The sequence below is a fragment of the Cavia porcellus genome, unplaced genomic scaffold (assembly GCF_034190915.1).
Source record: "Cavia porcellus strain 051 isolate PalLab524CR breed Dunkin Hartley unplaced genomic scaffold, mCavPor4.1 scaffold_18, whole genome shotgun sequence".
Taxonomy (NCBI): Eukaryota; Metazoa; Chordata; class Mammalia; order Rodentia; family Caviidae; genus Cavia; species Cavia porcellus.
This window is the reverse complement of record NW_026947501.1, coordinates 72854851-72872770: the sequence shown is the minus strand read 5'-3', so window position 1 is coordinate 72872770 and position 17920 is coordinate 72854851. Positions and strand designations below refer to the sequence as shown.

The window sequence follows — 17920 nt, the reverse complement described above, 5'->3', positions numbered from 1 at the left end:
GCATGTGGGTGTCACATGGGTGTCTCATTGGATGAAGCTACCAGCTCTGTAGGGCGGGGCTGGGAACAGCAGCACCACCAGGACCACACTGGGGATTCAACTCAAACTCTCTGTGGGAGCTACATCCCCAGTCCACTTTCTTGTTGCTTTGTTTTGTTTTTTGTTTGTTCATTTTTTGAGACAGGGTCTCACTATGGAGTTCAGGCTGGCCTTGAACTCACTTTGTAGCTGAGGCAGGCCTTGAGCTCCCAGCAATCCTTCTGCCTCAGCCTCTTGTATGCTGGGCCATGCCAGGCTTCTGCTGATTTTCTTACCCACTGTTAATCAGGGAGTCACCTTTTATCTCATCTAGGTCCCTTGGGCACTCAGCAAGCACTTGGGTACCAATTGCCCAGCACACAAGGGCCAGGGCAGTGTCCCACACAGTGTTGAACTGACCCAGGGTGACAGTCACGTGATGCCCAGGGAGCAGCAGGGCTGCAGAGGCCACTGACAGCCCATCAGGTTCCTTCTGCCCGTTCAGAGGGAGCAGACTGTGGGGGACAGGATGGCTTCTTGTGGGCACTGTCACTCTGTGGTCAGGACTGACTTTGTGGTAAGCAGCATGTGAGGAAAGTGGCCGTGGGGTAGCTCCAAGGACACTGCCCCCCCCACACACACACACACTGCAGGGACAGGAGGAGCCCGGCTAGCAGAGGAATGTGGGCTGAGGGAGAGGGCCCAGAGACCCCTGGGCTAGGGGGGAAGAGGTGGCAGGGCAGGTGGGGAGGCTCTGCACAGCCCCCCACCCCGCAGTCCTGCAGCTGGCTCAGGGGCGCAGCCCACCTGGACTCCCACCCCCTTTCCCAGCCAGTCAGCCCAGTCACCTGGGCGGAGTCCTCCTGGCTTCCCAGCTTCCCTGAACCAGAGCTGTGGGCAGTCCTAGGGGCCCTGCCATGCAAGGACACAGGGTGGATGCTGGGCCTAGGGGACACATCCTCAGTGCAGGGGTGGGAGCCGAGTCAGAGGGAGCAGGCTGTAAAAAATGGCACAGTTCCAGCCTTACAAGCCCAGAGCCCGTGGGCCGAAAAGGAAGCTTCCCTGCGGCTCCACTGCCTGGGAGCAGGAACAGCGTGCAGCACACAGTGCTAGGTAGCTGACCCCCAGGAAGGACGGGTGCTGGGGGGTCTGGCCCCGGCGCTACCCCTCATGGCCCCACCCCCCAGTTCCTCAGATTCCTCTTCAACCCCTTAAACCTGTGTTCCTGGATCAAGGATGAGTGGAGCCTCATCTACACGGCAGCCCACGTGCAGGAGAACTGGATCGAGCCCCTACTGAGGTGGAGTGTGGTGGGGGCATCCCGGGCCCTGGACAGCCCACCCCATACTGGCACGTCAGTATGGCAGTGCCTCCTTGCTACCCTGGGTCAGAGAGGCCCACAGCCCTGCCTGGCCCTGCAGCCTCTGCAAGGAGAGCAGGACATGTCCTGGCCATCAGTCCAGGGACCCTCTGTGCCCATGCCCACACCCCAAGTGTACCAGGGGTTGCACTTTTGCTCCAGAGCCTACCCATTGTGCAGGGGCTGGTGGCAATGACCCAGCCATGTACTTGCCATTGTCCAGACCCCAAGAGTACAGGGTGAGGGAACTGGGGGAGACAGGAAGAGCACCAGCTTGGCTCCTGGTACTTCAGGCCCAGCTTGTGCTCTGCTGTCCCCAGGGCCCTGTGCCAGGCCAGGCACCCCAAGCTTCCCTTACTCCCCTCTCTGCCCCCTAGCCCAGAGCAAGCTTAGGGCAGACTGGACCATGGGCAGAGGCTCAGAGCAGCTACTAGGAGGCCTGCTGCAGGGGACCCCAGGTGTCTGCTGCTGAGAGGATCGCGAAGCCCCTTTGTCTTCTGGGGGACTTGGCACAAGTGGGCCACTTAGGTCCCTGGCTTCCACAGTGGGGGTCCCTGGATCTGTCTTGTCACCACAGAGGGACAGTCCCAGAGCATCCCTGCTGCCGGTAGGGGGACAGAACTTGAGGGAATAGAGGCACCCTGTCATGCTTCCCCAGCCTCCCTAGGTTCAGTCTTCCCAAACATGCTGCCCCTTCCCTGCCTGGGGGCCCTGAGGCCAGCTTGGCATGGCATCCTCAGATCCCTCTGCAGTGGCCTCACCCCAGCATCCTCCTCAGGTGGCTCTAGTCTGGACATGGTGGTGGTAGGCAGTTCCCAGCAAGGCGCCCGAAGCCTAGTCCAGAGCATCCAGCCTGAGCCCGTCTAAGGGCAGCTGTACTCCCCGCAGGCACTGCCCCTGGCCCCCTGATTCCCTCCACTCCCACTGCACCTGCCACCCCAGTGCCACTCCAGAAGGCTCCTGACTTCCTAGCCTGTGCTATCTGCTCTGCCCTAGTTTAGCTCCACATCCCCCTGCTTCGGTTCCATGTTCCCTGGATGCCTGGCACCCAGCTCCCCTCTCACTACCGCCCAGGTCTCAGTTTCCTCCTCATCTGCTCAAGGAGTGTGACTGGGCTGTGCCTGAAGTACTGGTAACCAGGGAATTGGGGCCATCAGTCCTGTCATCAGGATCTTGAGGGAGACCCAGGTCCTGGGGTCCTTTGAGTCCCAAGGCCCAACCCCAGTGACCCACACGGGAAGTGACTCAAGGGCTTCTCCGTTCACCTCCCAGGTGGCAGCCGGAGGTCCAGGATCTGCTTGACCAGCTGGAGGGGGGATCTGCCTACCAGGCCACTCTCACCAAGGTCAAGGCCAAGGTCACAGAGCCTCGGGAATTCCACCTGACTGCACCCCGGCCCCGCGCCATTCCAGTGCCTGACCCAGTCCCCACTGTGGCTAGGCCAAGACCTGTGAGTTGGGCGTTTGCAGGGGCACAGGCTTGTACCTCTGGGATGTTCCAGCTAGGAGGGTGGTCTTCAGGGGCCACTGGGAGCTGGGCTCTTCTAGGGCCAGGGTGCATCTGCTCTGATTGGGAGTGACGGGTGACCCCCGTGGAGCAGGGCATCCAGGAGACCTGGGGTCCACCATGAGTGGGACCCCATCAGCAGGCATGCAGGGGAGCTGTCAGCCATGGAGCTGGGGCTTGGAGCCCACTTCTAGCCTGGTGCAGTGTGCTGCCCTCTCCATGAGATGCTGCGCATCAGATCACAGTGTATGCACCCTTTGGGCTGTGGGCACAGTGACATCTCCACTGCAGGGCCTCTGCACATCTGTCCCATGTCACTCTCTGCCTGCCTAACTTATGAGTCAGGACGCTCTGCCACTAATAGAAAAATGACTTGGACAAGAGGCCACGGCCTGTCTCTCACCACTGAAATAGGGTAGGCTTCAGGCATGACTTGATCCAATCTCCAGCTCTGCTTCTCTGTGATTCTGCCTCCATCTCTTCTGTACTTCCTTTTTGTGCTAACTTCCTTCATGGGAGTAAAAAAAACCATAAATAGGCTTTACATCATGTCCTACACTGTCCAGGCCAGAGAAGGACATCTTGGGCCATAGGAGGCCAAGGGGATAGTGCCAGGAGGTCCCAGGTGCCACCGCAGGCCCATCTCATTCAGGTATCTCTTCACAGAAGCTCTTGATGAAGCCTCAATTCTGTTGCATCTCTCACTTAGCTTCCTGCTCTGTAATCCAGCTCCTTTTCTTTGTAGCATTGATGAGTCTAGTAATGTGTGAGTCTGCTTGTTGTCTCTCTCCTCTACCAGACCACATCCATCTTTTTTTGTCCCACATTTGCAATGGGGCTGGCATAGTCTTGACCCAGAACAGACTCTCAGGAAATAGTTGTTGGATGAAAGGATGGATGGATAGATGGGTGGGTGGATGGACGAATTGTAGGCTCCAAGGTGGAAGTGTGGAAAGATGGATGGATGGGTAGATAGATGAATTGGAGAATGGATAGATGAGTAGAAGGATGGATAGATGGATGAATGAGCAGGTGGATGGATGAATGGAAGGATGGGTGGGTGGAAGGTAGGAAGGTTGGATGGATGGAAGAATGGATGGGCAGGCAGGTGGATGGACAAATGGAAGACTGGGTGGGTAGAAGGAAGGAAAGATGGATGGATGGGTAGGTGGATGAATGGATGGATGGATGAATAGAAGGATGAATGCATAGGTGAACAGAAGGATGGATGGACAGGTGGATGGGCAGGTGGATAGATGGATGGATGGATGGATGGATGGATGGATGGATGGATGGATGGGTGGAAGGATGGATGAGTAGAACAAAGGAAGGATAGATGGATAGATGATCAGGGGCCTTGTTGCTAAGTAACCCTCAGTTAATCCATCTGTAAGATCTTCAACATTTCTGACCCCATCTCTTCAGGAACCAGTGCATTTTTCTCAAGTCATTGGGCTCTCCCTCTTCTTTTTCCTCCCTTCCCTCCCACTATCCTCCCTCCCTCCTCCCTCCATCTCTCCCCAGCCTGGCCCAGCCCCTGCCCTGCAGCCAGCTGTGCAATGCTGGTGGACACTCTTCTTCCCCACAAGGTGGTCTTGCTGGACCCACACAGTTGCCCTCTCTGCCCCGCTGCCCTGGTCCTGGCCAGGATGCAGCCAGTTCACGCATGTGTTGGGTCAACAGTCACAGAACCCTACTGGCAGCAGGCACTGTGTCCCCAGGGCCTGTGCTTTGCAGGAAGCGGGAAACATGAGCTTCCTCACATGTGTGTGTCAGGAGGTGACAAGTGCTGAGGACAGGGAGCAATGACACCAGGAAAGGGGTGTGGAAGCGGCCAGGGCAGGGGCTGCAGCTTGGTGCAGGCCATGGGGAGAGGTGCGCAGAGTAAGGACCTTGCAGAGGGCACCGTGGGCTGGGGGCAAGGCAGGGCAGGGTGGGCACAAGCAGAGTGCATGCCAAGGCCAGGGAAGTGCCCTCCTTGGCGCCCAGGAGGGAAAGGGGCCATGGGGCCACCACACATCCAGGGGACACAGCAAGGTGGGAAGTATGAGGCAGTGTTCGGAGGCGTGCTGAAGCAAGCAGGACAGGCTGAGGTGACAGTGAGGGACACAGGCGGCACGAGGATTCCCAGTGCCCCTGTCCAGTGTGGGAAAAACGAGGGCTCAAATTTTATGGGCTGAGTTTCAGCGGTTGGGAGGAGCAGGAAGTGTGGCGTGTGGAGGCCTGGCTCTCAGGGCGCTCTGGCAGTGACATGGCTCGATTGACATGGCTGTGACTAGACCCTGCGTGTGTCCCTGAGGCTACCTTGGTCTCTGCCGGGCCATCCCAGTGGGACTCCTTTTCCTGGGTCCCTGGCACCCCAGGCCTTCTACTGCCCTTTAGGTCAGGAGCTGCCAAACCCGCTGGCTTCTTGCCCCCCTCAGACCTGGACCACCCCCACATCCACTGTCCCCAATGGCTCCTAGGCAGGGCCTTCTCTGCAGGCCCCATTACTGTCTACTCTCCCCTCACTTACACACGTCCTGTACCAGTGCTGGGTTTCTAGACGTCCTCTATGTGGGGCTATTGACCAGCTCACCCCTGCAGGTCCCTCGGAGCACCTACCAGGAGCCCAAGGAGCAACAGCGGCTGCAGCTGGTCAAGAGATTCAACCGCCTAAGGGCCGAGGTGGCGGCGCCCCTGCCTGCCCAGAGACCCTGCTGAGGGGAGGGGGCTGGTGGGCTTTGTGTGTGGGTTCCCTCAAGGGCCCACGGGTGTGGGGACTGGGTCCCTGAGGCAGGAGCTGTGTGGTGTCCTGGCAGGAGCTGCTGCTGCTGGCCAACAAGGAGGAGCTGCGGTGTGCCATGCCCAGGTCCCACGGGGAGCCACCCACACAGGTAATGCCAGCCAGCCTCTAGCATGGCCTAAACTCAAGTCGCAGAGAAATTCCAATGGAACATGCCTGTGAATCCCAGCAATCTGGGAGGCCGAGGCAGGAGGATCACAAGTTCAAACCCAGTCTTGGCCACTTAGTGACATAGCAAGATCCTGGGATCTCGAAATAAAAGGGCTGGGGATATGGCTCAGTATGAAGGCCTATATTCAATCCCAGTGCCATCAAAAACAAAGGACACTATTTCAGTAGTGACCCAGGGTCCAGTTAATTAGCATCTTCCTGTCATGGGCAGATTCCCAATATATCTGGGAGTGGTCCTGGGGCCACACAGTACCGGCAGATGAGCATGCACCTGAGCCCTGGAGAAAGCGCACACTAAGAATGTGCCCTGCAGCCTCATCTCTGGGTTCCCAGTGCATCCTCCAGCCTCCAACCCTCCCCAAGTGGAGCATCTCAGACTTCTATCAGCACCACAGCAGAGCCAGAGGACACAGAGGCCAGAAGCCGCACAGGGGAGCCAGGGTGGGAGCACATGGAGGGGGCTTCCATGGGTGCAACCAGGCTGTCCGCCCAGGCAGGTTGGGCCCCAAGGAGGCACAGGTGCCAGGCTGTCTCTGCTTGGCTTGCGCAGGACCCCAAGAAGCAGCTGCAGCTTTCATCTGCCTTGTCCCACATCAGGAAGACTCCCAAGCTGACCTTCTACAGGGTGAGGGGCCCTACCTCTCCCGCCCCTTAGGACCTGGGGGGGGGGGCCAAGACAGCCCCATGCTGAGGAGGGCAATGATCTGGGCAGGGGTTAGCAGGGAGGGCCTGGCCACCCCCAGCCCACTGTCAGCCCCTCTCCACCATCCCCTGCAGCCTGTCCACATTCCCGTCAAGCTGAATGTGGCTGCCATCCTTCGGGGAGGAGCCCTGTACCAGCGCCAGGTGGAGAAGGAGCTGAAGAGGTGAGGCATGGGACTCTGGGTTCCTCTGCACCGCTCCTCCAGGGTGCCCCCTGCAGGAGAGGGCTGGAGGCTGGAGGATGCAACGGAAGACACCAACCAGACCATTTCTCTGTGCTCCCAGCAGCAGCAGAGTGGTCCCTGGGGCCCTCCCTGCTCAGGTAGCATCGCAGCCAGTCTGGCCCTCAGATGCCAACCCTGATCTTCAGGTGGCACCTGTGCTTCTGACCCCTGGCTATAAATAGGGTTTTCTTGCCTCCTCCTCAAGTTTCTTCTGTTCTGGATCACCATCTTGGTTTTGTTTGTTTGTTTTTGTGGTGCTAGGAATTGAGCCCAGGTCCTTCCCATTGGGGAGCTACATCCCAATCCCTTTAAACAATGTTTTTCATTTTGAGACAATCTCTCTAAATTGTTTTCTTATGCCTCACCTTCACAAATTCTGGGTTTACAGGCATGTACCACTATACCCGTTACAGGTTGCTGATGGGTTATTACCAAGGGTACAGGGTATTACCAGTGGGGAAGGGGTAGGGACCTCCATGCCCTCTCTGGGCTCTGATATCCAGGATGCCCACCTATTCCACCCCTGCAACCTGTCCTTTGGATTTTTATGGGGCTGCAGTGCATGGGCACTGGTGACATCCTCAGCATAGTGGTCAGTTCAACTCTGATTTCTCCTCCCTTCCCTGGAGGCTCCGGTGAGGATGAAAGTCCAGTCCTCAGATCCTACCTGTCTTTCTGGTGACCAGCACTAGGCCCTGTCTAGGGCCCTAGCCAGCAGCCTTCTTATTAGCATGTAAGAGACACTGAACACTTTAGCAACTCTGAGGATTTTAGAAGGGCTATGGCCAGAAGCAGGGATGGAAAACAGGATGGCAGGAGTCAGTGGTCCTTCAGGTGAGGTGGCAACAGGACTGTTAGGCCCGGGCCACCCTTCACAGAGATGACTCCAGCTCTGGGGAGAAATGCACCAGGGCAGGAGAGACTTGCCAGACCCCTGGCCCTCCCCAAACCTTCCCTTGGTCACCTGCTTCCAGACCCCTTCCTAATGCTTTTTCCAAGCTGCCCACTTGGATCCTTCCATGTCTGAGTTGGGAAGATGGACAGACAGGAAGATGGGGATCATGTCCAGACACAGTGGACACAGGAATGGCAGATGGATAGACAGGAACAGAGTAAACAGTGACTGAGGGGAGCTTAGAATGATGTGCTGGTACATGGGTACAGAGGAGGGAACTGGGAGAGATCAGTGGGTCAGCAGGAGATGAGGCCAAGTGCTTAAGGACCACAGCCCCCCAGGGGAACTGTAGCGTGCTGGTGGCCCTGCTCATCTGAAGGACCCCAACCTGCATCTCTGTCCTTGCTTCCACAGGGTTGACAAGCTTGTGGATGGGTGTGGGGACCTCTCTGAATTCCTTGAGTGGCAGGAGAGGATGCGGGCGAAGGACCAGGCAGAACAGCTGGCCATGAGTGAATGTCGCAGGCTGCAAGGGAAGCTGAGTCATGAGGAAGCTATGCTGGCCCGGCAGCACGTCCTGCAGGAGAACAAGCAGAAGGCAGACCGGAAAAAGGAGCAGGTGATGAGCGATATACCCAACTATGAGTGCACAGAACTGGCTGAGCCACGACCTGCAGGAGCCTGGGCTGTGGCCGGCAGAAAACCACTGAAGGCATGCTCTTGTGGCTGTTAGCTTTCAACTGACTCTGAGTTATGTCCTCTTAAGACCTGCAGGATGGCCTAGATTCTCTGCCCCTGTCTCAGCAGGGAAGGGCCCCGAGGGGTTTCACATCACCAGGGCTACGTGACTGTGACCAGTACTCCTGCCCCAGACTACCGTCTTCCTCACCAGCAGGTCACAGAGTCCACAGATTCTAGAGTGCCCCTGAGAGCAGTTCTGGCAGAAAATCCCAGAATGTGTTTGCATGTGGCATCTGTATCAGTCAACTTCCCTGTCCTGGGACACAACACTGACACAGCAACTTGAAGGAGGAAAGATCTGCTTGGCTCAAAGTCTCAGAGGATTCAGTCCATGGTTAGTTGGTTCCAGGGGAGGAACATTGTGGCAGAGGAAAACCACTCAGTGAGGAAGGGGCCAGATACAAACCCCAAGGTCAGAGTCTAGTAGGTGTGTGCTCTAGTAACCTGCTTTACACTCCTAAATCCAGTGAAGCTGACCTGTCAGGGTCACGGCCTCCACTCCTGGGGCAGAGGTTGGGGACATCCATGGTGCCACTCCAGAGGCTCCTGATGTCCCAGGACTAGCACTTCTTCCATACTGCCTAGCTGGGTCTTCCAACCAGCAGGTCTGACCTGGGCTGTCTTGCCTAAGATGCTTCCCACCGAGCACCTGCGCTGGAGGCGTGGGAAGGTCACTCACACTCCTTGAGACTCACTTGTGTTTGTGTATTCAATGTTAAGATCTGCTTTTTCTTCTTAGTTGAGTTTACTGATTTTGTACTGAGGACAAACCCAGGATCTCGACCATCTAAGCACATGTGCCCTACCACTGAGTTACGCCCTCAGCAGCAGCTTTCTTTCATGGAGGTTTTGGAGTTACAAATTCCATTTCCTTACTAGTTGTAGGACTAGTCAATCAGTTCACACTTAGCGTGTTGTGATAGTTTGCCTATTTTGAGGAGCTGGTGTGTCTCACACAGCTGTTGAATTTATGTACCTAGGTGTTGACTGCAATGTTCTATTACATCCATTTTATGTCTATAGTTTTGTTCCTAACACTGGCATTTTGTATCTTTTCCCTTTTTTCCCTGTAGTACTTCCTAGAGATGTTTCAATTCTATTTATCTTACCAGAAAATTGCCTATTTTGTTTCATTAATTTGTTTGGTTCTGCTGGAGTTATTTTCCTTTTCTTTTCTTTTTTTCCCTCTTGTACTAGGGATTGAATTCAGGGCCTAACACATGGCATTACTGCTGAGCTATATTCCCAGACCAATTTTCCTTTTACTTTGAGATAAGATCTTACTAAATTGTACAAGGTGCCCCTGAACTTCCACTCATCCTGCCTCAGCTTCCAGAGTTCCTGGGAGTACAGGCACGTGCCCCCATGCCTGATTTACTTTGCTGTTGTCAATTGATTGTCATTTTCCTCCTGTTTGTTTTGTTCTTATTTTGCTCCACTGTTTCTAGTCTGGAGATGGAAGTGTAGATTATTGATCTGGATTTCCTGGCTCCTCTGCTGTAAGATCCAATACTGTCCATTGCCTTTTACTTACTGTCCGACCATGTCCTACAAAGTGTGGTGTGCTGTGTTTCATTGCCATCCAGTTCAGGGTATGTTTTCCATTTTCCTCAGGTCTCTCCCTGCCTCAGAAGTTATTTAGAGGTGTGCTGGTTTCCACACTTTGGGATTCTCCTGCCACCTTCTCGTTATTGATTGTGAGTTTGATTCCATTGTAGTTGAGAACACACACTATGATCTCAGTTCTTTTAAACATGTTGCCCTGGGGTGCGGTCTGCCTGGCTGTACATGCAGCGGGCTTGGAATGAATGTATTGTGTGGTCCTCACTGAAATTGCACTACAATCATTTCTCTGGAGCAAGCTCACAGTCGCCCGTGCTGCAGTTCCACAGTGCTTTGTAAGACTTTGTGGAACCCAGCGTCTGTCATCTCAGCATTGCATGTGCTGACCGCCCTTCTTTACTCACTTTGAGGTCACCTTGGCTTCTGTGTGATGTGCGAGCTTTTGTGGAAGCCTGGACCTTGGAGGGCATCTATACAAGCCTCTGGCTCATAAGGAGTCTTCATGGTTTAGCATCTCCCTCAAACACCATCCTGGAAGACAGGAGAGGGCACTGCCACCTTCTTACCACCTGGGCAATCAAGTCCAGGATCCCCCGTCAACCTCTTGACCCGGGATAGGGGGACAGAAGTTACTGCAGTATCACAGTGGAGAGGACACAGGCCCTTGGGGGTATTCACCTACCTGGTCCCCCTGCCCTGTCACCTCATCCCCAGCAGTGTGTCCAAGCTGCCCCCACTCAGCATGGGGTACAGGGCGTGTGTTCTCATTTGTAACAACGACACATACACTGTAGTAGCCACTCTTTTCACCTGCTAGTTCCCTTTTTCTCTACTTCATTTCAAAATTTCGAAAGTAGAGCTGGAGGTTTAGCTTAGTGGTAGAGCACATGTATAGCATTCAACAGGCCCTGAGGTTCCATAGCCACAGCAAAAAAATACAACGAAAATCTGGTAATATGCTGTATCATAGTTCTGTAGATAGAACCCACAGGCTGTACAGGACTAGGCATGCCTGCTCTACCAATGACCCTATCCACAGTAATTTTTAAAGTAAATCTTTTATTTTGTCTTTTTGAGACACGGTCTCACCATGCAGTTCAGGCAGGCCTTGAGCTCACTTTGTAGCCCAGGCTGGTCTCAAATTTGCAAACAATCCTGTTTCACCCTCCAGAGTGCTGGGACTACAGGCATGTGCCACTATGTCCAGCTAAATTTTTATTTTAAGGCAGTTTAAAGACTTACAGAAAAGCCAGGAGTGTTGATACACACTCAGGAGGCCAGCCTAAACTACACAGGAAGGCTCTGTATCAAAATAAAAATTAAAAAAAGACTTACAAAAAATTGCAGAGCTAATATAAGAACTTCTGTATTCTCTGCCCAGCTCGCTTCAGTGTGCACATCTTGCCCTTCCCTGTGTGTCTGGGCAGCTGTAACAGACACCCACACACAGGACCACACTGGGGAAGTGAGGAGTCCTTCCAGGGTTGGGATGGGAAGGGAACCCCGCTGCCTCTCACCCTGCTGGGTCCTCCACCCCACAGACAGTGGAGCTGATGCTCCAATGTGCCGAACAACGCCTCCAGGAGGAGAGGGCCATGAAGCAGCTGGTGGAGCAGGTGACAGAGGCACAGAAGAATGTCAAGGTGGCTCAGCTGAAGCTGGTGAAGAGCCGGCGGCAAATAGGTAGGGCAGGAGCCAGGCACCCAGCTCTGCTGTTCCTTCCTGCCTGGGACCTGAACCAGGACCCACCCCAGCTGCTGTCCCTGGAGGACAGGCTGGGACACTGGCTGGGAGGAGAAGCCTGGCTCCCTCAGCACCTCACCCGGTCCCCAAGTCCAGGAGATGACCGAGGAGAGCCGGGAGCTGCTGCAGCACAGTATGAAGGCAGCCGAGATAGAGCAGAGGCAGCGCAGCAAGCTGATCTCCCAGTTGCGCGCGCTGGAGACACAGCCCTCACGCAGGGGCAAGCTGGTAGACCTGACCCAGGTGAGTAGCAGCGAGCATTCAGCCTCCAGCAAGCCAGGCTCTGAGCTAGGTCTGTTTGAGGGGCAGGAGACAGGGTCCCCAAGGTGGCGAGGCAAGCTTCAGAGTGGCCAACTGGACCCTGTGTGTCCAGGGGCCCAGAGACTCCCTGGTCTGAGCGGGAAGGGCAGCTAGGGACAGCACAGGTGTCCAGATGTTTGGCTGGAGGGAGCATGGGGCTAAGGGGAAAAGCTCCCAGGAGGGAGGCTGTGTGAGAAAGCAGAGGGGGCCAGGCTGCGGGGCCAAGGCAGTTGGGCTGGAGGGGCCTGCAGCAGTGGGCGGTAGGGTCTGGCCTGGCTCCAGAGGTGAAGGGCACCCAGCAAAGGTCACCCAGCAAAGGACTGTCAGCCCCCAAGCTGGGGACGCCTCCCCCACAATCCTGTAGACCCCTGGATATGGCCTGGAAGGGGAGATGTCCATGGTGGAGCTTCAGGAGCGACTGGCCCTGCTCAAGGAGACACAGAAGCATGAGGAGGAGGAGAGGCGGGATCAGATCATTTGGGACAAGCGCATCAAAAGCAAGGAGCTACAAAACACTGTGGAACAGATATCCCTGTGCCGCAAGGCTGTGGGTAGAACCGCGGCCCTGAGGTGTGTGCTGGGGACAGGAAGGGCACCCTCTGCCAGGCAGATCCCTAGCCACAGCTTCCCCAACCTCTGATTTTAGTAGATGACTTCAGGCATGTGGAAATGGTGGAGACAGAAGCTTTCATGCTCAGGACCCAGATGCAGTTACTTGACACCTAGGGCACAGGACAACTTTTTGTCACTCATGAGCTGGGTAACTAGCTGCTTATCTGCCTGCAGAGCCATTTGGGAATAGTTACCGACATCAGATGCTTCCTCCTTGAACAGCCTAGCATGCATCTTTTTTTTTATTTTTTCCAGTTCAGCTATTTTTTTCTTTTTAAAATTTTATTTTAAAGAGATTCAGACAAAAGGCATAATAAAGCAGATCAGAACAGAACAATTTAAGCAACACAGTATTTCACCACAAGACAACCTGATATAACAGTAGCTACCATAAAGTCTCTTTCTTTGAACCTAGCATGCATTTTTAAAAAGACTGTGCTATATAACCCCAGAACCATTACCCAGTTAGGAAAGGTAACAAAATTCCCAACCTCACCTAAGTATCTTGTCCATATTTGCCAGTGGCCCCAACCATATTTGCCAGTGGCCCCAAGACCAACATTTGCTGTAACTTTTTTTTTTTCTTTAAAAACTGAGACCTGGCTAGACGTGGTGGTGCATGCCTGTAATCCCAGCAATTGGGAGGCTGAGGCAGGAGAATCTCTTGAGTTCAAGGCCAGCCTGAACTATATAGTGAGACACTGTCCCAAAAAACAAATACCCTGGACTTGGGCCACACTTAGTACACACACAGACACACACACATTGCTGATTTGTTTTGGACACAGTGTGGTAACTTTTCCCAGGCTGCAAGTGGCTATCCCATGCTGCTCAGTCAGACACAGGGAGGAGTTCATCCACCTTACCCAGGGTCACAGTGGCCTTGGGCCTCCCCAATCCCAAAGAGGTACCCAAACCTACTGTAGCAGAGCTGGGTGGGCTCCAGAGAAGGTCTCTTGAGTGGGGCTGGGTGGAGGGAACTGTTCTCCTCTCAGCTGGGAGCCCCCAGCCGCAGGGTCCAGGGAGGTGTGGCTCCCTGCAGAGCATCCCAAAAATGAGACACACACACACAGCTGCCCTGGCTTCAACCCCGCAGAATCAAGAGCAACGTGGCTGGTGTCAGCATGCCTCTGCGAGCCCAGATCAGTGTGGGGGTCAGGAGAGGCAGCCCAGAGCCTCAGTGGGGGGCAGTGCAGACACATAGCCCCTGTGCTGTGACAGAGCCATCCAAGAGGCCTAGGTGCCCGTGACAATGTCCAGACACCTCAGTGTTAGCAGTGGTCACCTCCAGGCAGGGGCAACCAGGGGAGTATGAGATAAAAGGGGCGTCCACGTTTTTACTGCAGTTAACACACACGTAAATGCTTGCTTTATGAGGTTGTTTTTTTTGTTTTTTGGGTATTTTTTTTTTTGTCTTTTTCCTTTTTACCGGAGATCGAACTCAAGACTGCCTGCTTGCAAGGCAGGCGCTTATGCTGCTGAGCTAAATCCCCAGCCCCATGAGGTTAATTGTTAAAAGCAGGGTACTGTGACACACAACTGTTAACACCAGCACTGTGGAAGACCGAGACCGTAGGATCGCAAGTTTAAGTCTCACCTGAGCAACTTAGCAAGATCCTGTCCCACAATTTAAAAAAAGGGAATGTAGCGCCGTGGTAGGACGCTCCTAGGTTTGACAACACACACCACCCCCAGGTACCACTGAGAGGGATTCAAGGTTAAGTGAAAAGGTGGAAAGTGTAGAGGCAAGTAGCAGCCCCGCTACTCCACAACATACGCTCGCTCGTGACAGGTGGGAACGGAAGAAGGCGCAGATGGCCCCGGTGACAGCCCCGGATGAGCGCGTGCTGGAGCTGCGACGCAAGATCGCGGAGAGGACGGCCGAACGCCTCGGATACACGGCCTCGTCGCACGTGCCGGCGCCTCGGACTGCGCGCCCTCGGCCCCGAGTGAGCGGGAAACCCGGGGAGCGGGGGGGGGGGGGCCCGAGGCGGTGGCGGGGTTTGCAGCATGTGCGTACCCGCGCCAACCCTCGCCCGCCCGCCCGCAGGCGCAGCTGGAGGCGCAGCACTGGCAGGAGCTGGAACGGAGCCGCGAGCGCAAGGTGCGGGGCAACGCGGAGCCCGTGCGCCGCCTGGAGTCCAGACTCCACTGGCATCTTAACCCGGAAGCCGGCCCTCTCGGCCCAGACCCGTGTCCTTCCCGGCGCCTGCGCCCTCGCGTCATGGAAACGCTGATCTCCCTTTCCCCTCGCCCGAAGCCTGGGAAGCCCTAGCCTAGCTGCCTGAGCGCGCATGCGCCTGCCTGGCCCTTCCCACGCCTGTTCTCCCGGAGTCCTCGGCGATGGTGGGCGCTTGGGAACTGTCGCCCCCTCCCGCTCTGGGACAAGACCACCCGAGCTCAGAACACGACCTCCCCAGCGCGCCAGGACCCAGCGTTGCTTGGGGGAGTTCCCGGAGCTCTCCCTTCACCATCACCTTAGGAGCTCGAATTCCGCGGGGTGGGAGCCCCAGGGGGCCGGGGCAGCCGGGGGGTGGGCGGGGAGGCGGTTACCCAGACCTCACGCGGCCGGGGGGCGTGGCCTTGGGTGTCAAAGCGCGCTGGTCCGCGGAGCGGGGTGGGGTTGGGATCTGGAGACTGCAGAGTGGGTAGAACTCGAGGAGAGGGGCGTCCGCCCCTCAGCTTGTCCCAGACCTGCGCAGTAGATGGCATCTCAGGAGAAAGGCTGAGCCCATGGGACTAACACCAGGTGGTGAACCTGGAGTCCTGCTGCAATATTCCAGCTCCTACCAGGACCTCAGGACTTTTCCACAACCCCATGGGTGAAGAGAGGAATTCCCATCTCGCGGTTGAATCAGAGCTGGGAGCAGATAAACTTTCATTTTAGGAAATAAAAATAACATTTCTTGTAACCCGTGTTGTGTGAATGAAACCCATTTCGCTTAACTCGAAGGGGTACGTGAGGGCAGTGGTGCAGTCACTGCGGAGCTCTGAGAGTTTCAGAGGGATTGCAGCGTCTTGGAGCAGCACCACAGCGAAGGCGGGGTGACTTCAGAATGGCCCTGATGGAGGCACAAGCGGCCTGGGCCGGAATCACAGCCTCTGAGACATGGAGAGCTCTGGTGTCACTGGCTTGATTTAACGTGCTGGTGCTGCACTAGCTTCCGCGTGGGAGGTCTGTGTGGCTCACAGATTAGGCCACCCGCTGGGCAAAGGGAACATTCCAGTGTTGTAAGCAACAATGCTAGTTGGCAGCCAGCAAGTCCCTTCTTCCATCCCGTAGTCACCTGGCGCAGCCCAGGGAGTCTCTGCTTTCTACAGCCCTGCTGGAAGCAAGTTTGGGACCCTGGAGTCGCCAGCCTGGAAGGGCAGAAACTGTAAATTCCTCAGCTGTTCCGTCCCTGAGACATAATACCAACATCCACAACTAAGAGAAGGTGTTATGGTTTATATCGAGATGTCCCCCAAGAGCCTCAGAGGCTGTTAGATGATTAAGTTATGGGGTACACAATGCTGATGGGGTGCTGTAGCTGACTTGCTGTTAAGTAGGAGGTGGGGTCTAGCGAGAAGAGGTGGGTTACTGGAGTCTCGGCTCAGAAGGGTTTCTCCCTCTCCCCAGCTTCTCTCATTTCTCTTTGATTCTCATACTAGGATGTGAGCAGCTTTCCACATTGCTCCTTCGTCATTCCTTGGAGTCACTGCATCACAGACTAAGACCTTGCCTCCATTAATTCGCAGGTGTTGGGCATTGTGTCCCAGTGCCCAAGAAAGTGATTAACACAGTAGTTCATTTAACTAATGGTTTCAGAGGATTCAGTACATGGTCTGCTTGCTGGAAGCAGAAGAGTGCTTAGTTCATTGTGGCCAGGAAGTTGAGTAGGTAGACAGCTTTTTCATATTCCTCAGGGTCCTCCTTGACTCACCCTTATACACCGCAGGGGTGAGGTTGCACTCTACTAATGTGCTAGGCATTTCTTTTTTGTTTTTTGTTTATTTTTTTCATACCTATTTTATTCAAAAATAAATAGAAAAAGAAGAAAAAAACTAACAAAATTTCAGTGTATATCAATCAGGGATAATAATGGTACATACATTGTGCATTGTCATCCCCAAATCATTCACCCAGAGCACAAGACATCTGTGTGACATCTCCTAAGTTTTTTTTTTTTTTTTATTGGTACCGGGAATCGAACTCATGACCACCTGCTTGCAAGGCAGGTTCTTATGCCGCTGAGCTAAATCCCCAGCCCCGTCTCCAACTCTTTCTAAAAATTATATTTTGGGATAGAAGCTCAAGGGTTCAGGCTGGCCTTGAATGATCTTCGTGCTTCAGGGTCCCAAGTAGTCCAGGTGACTCTGGATATTATTATTATTTTAATTAGTTATATATGGTCCAATTTATTCCTTAAACATTTTAAACTGTATTTATACATGTGGAATCTAATTTTACTTTTCTATCCTTTCAGTTGTCTGCCTTATCAAGTACTTAACACTACTTAATGAAAATGTACAATAATGTTGCATTTCTTAATCCAATGGAGTTTACTTGTCAGGATTAACAGCACCACAATATGTAGAGTGATGGCACACTCTTACTGTAACTACATTGTAGCTTTACACCTCCCCTGGTGCAGTGATGTCTGTGTTCTCCAGTACCTGAACCTGATCTGACTTCCTTTGGCCAACACCTGTGGTGGAAGTGGCTGTCAGTTCAGAGTTTGGGCCTCAGGTGACCTTGGAGCTCTCATGTGTTCTCTGGGAAACCTGCCCAGTCCCAAGAGCATGACCAGGGTACCTGCTGTAATGAGACACCAGCTGAAGGAGAGCTAGTTGTTCCTGAGGCCACTCTGGACCACCCCACAACCAGCCAGCTGCAACATGGACCAGGACCGTACCAACATGGATGCCTGAGAACAGGGGTGTTCAGGCAGGCCCCATCTGTCCCTGCATGGACCATTGGGAAGAGACTCAGGCTGGCTCAGTGTTCTTTCTGAACCTTTCCCTGCCTGACATCTGGGGAACAGCACTTCTGTCAGTTCCCACTGCCAGAAGCCCCACACTGGCAGTTTTTGTGTGTGTGATTTTTTTGGTTTTCTTTTTGAGACAGGGTCTCCCTATGCTATTCAGGCTGGCCTTGAACTCACTCTGTAGCTCAGGCTGGACTTGAACTCACAATCCTCATGCCTCAGCCTCCTAAGTTCTACCACGCCCAGCTCGTGTGTGTGTGTGTGTGTGTGTGTGTGTGTGTGTGTGTGTGTGAGAGAGAGAGAGAGAGAGAGAGAGAGAGAGACAGAGAGAGA

The 17920-nt window shown here is 54.4% G+C and overlaps 1 protein-coding gene across 5 annotated transcripts in view; it reads left to right on the top strand.

Annotated features, from left to right (window-relative positions):
- Cfap99 (cilia and flagella associated protein 99) overlaps window positions 1-15532 on the top strand; it is a 31564-nt gene extending 16032 nt beyond the window's left edge. Inside the window, exons 5-16 of one of the 5 annotated variants that reach the window (XM_013154458.3) lie at window positions 1206-1318; window positions 2651-2828; window positions 5471-5551; window positions 5686-5760; window positions 6391-6465; window positions 6618-6706; window positions 8076-8280; window positions 11507-11648; window positions 11800-11951; window positions 12373-12578; window positions 14413-14569; window positions 14671-15532. In XM_013154458.3, the coding sequence (XP_013009912.2) occupies window positions 1206-1318; window positions 2651-2828; window positions 5471-5551; window positions 5686-5760; window positions 6391-6465; window positions 6618-6706; window positions 8076-8280; window positions 11507-11648; window positions 11800-11951; window positions 12373-12578; window positions 14413-14569; window positions 14671-14895 (1698 nt within the window). In that variant the 3' untranslated portion in view covers window positions 14896-15532. Of the gene's footprint in view, window positions 1-1205; window positions 1319-2650; window positions 2829-5470; window positions 5552-5685; window positions 5761-6390; window positions 6466-6617; window positions 6707-8075; window positions 8281-11506; window positions 11952-12372; window positions 12579-14412; window positions 14570-14670 lie in introns of all 5 variants that reach the window. The other 4 variants (XM_063230380.1, XM_063230378.1, XR_010040921.1 and 1 more) reach the window with 4 other exon arrangements.
- The last annotated feature ends 2388 nt before the right edge of the window (window positions 15533-17920 follow it).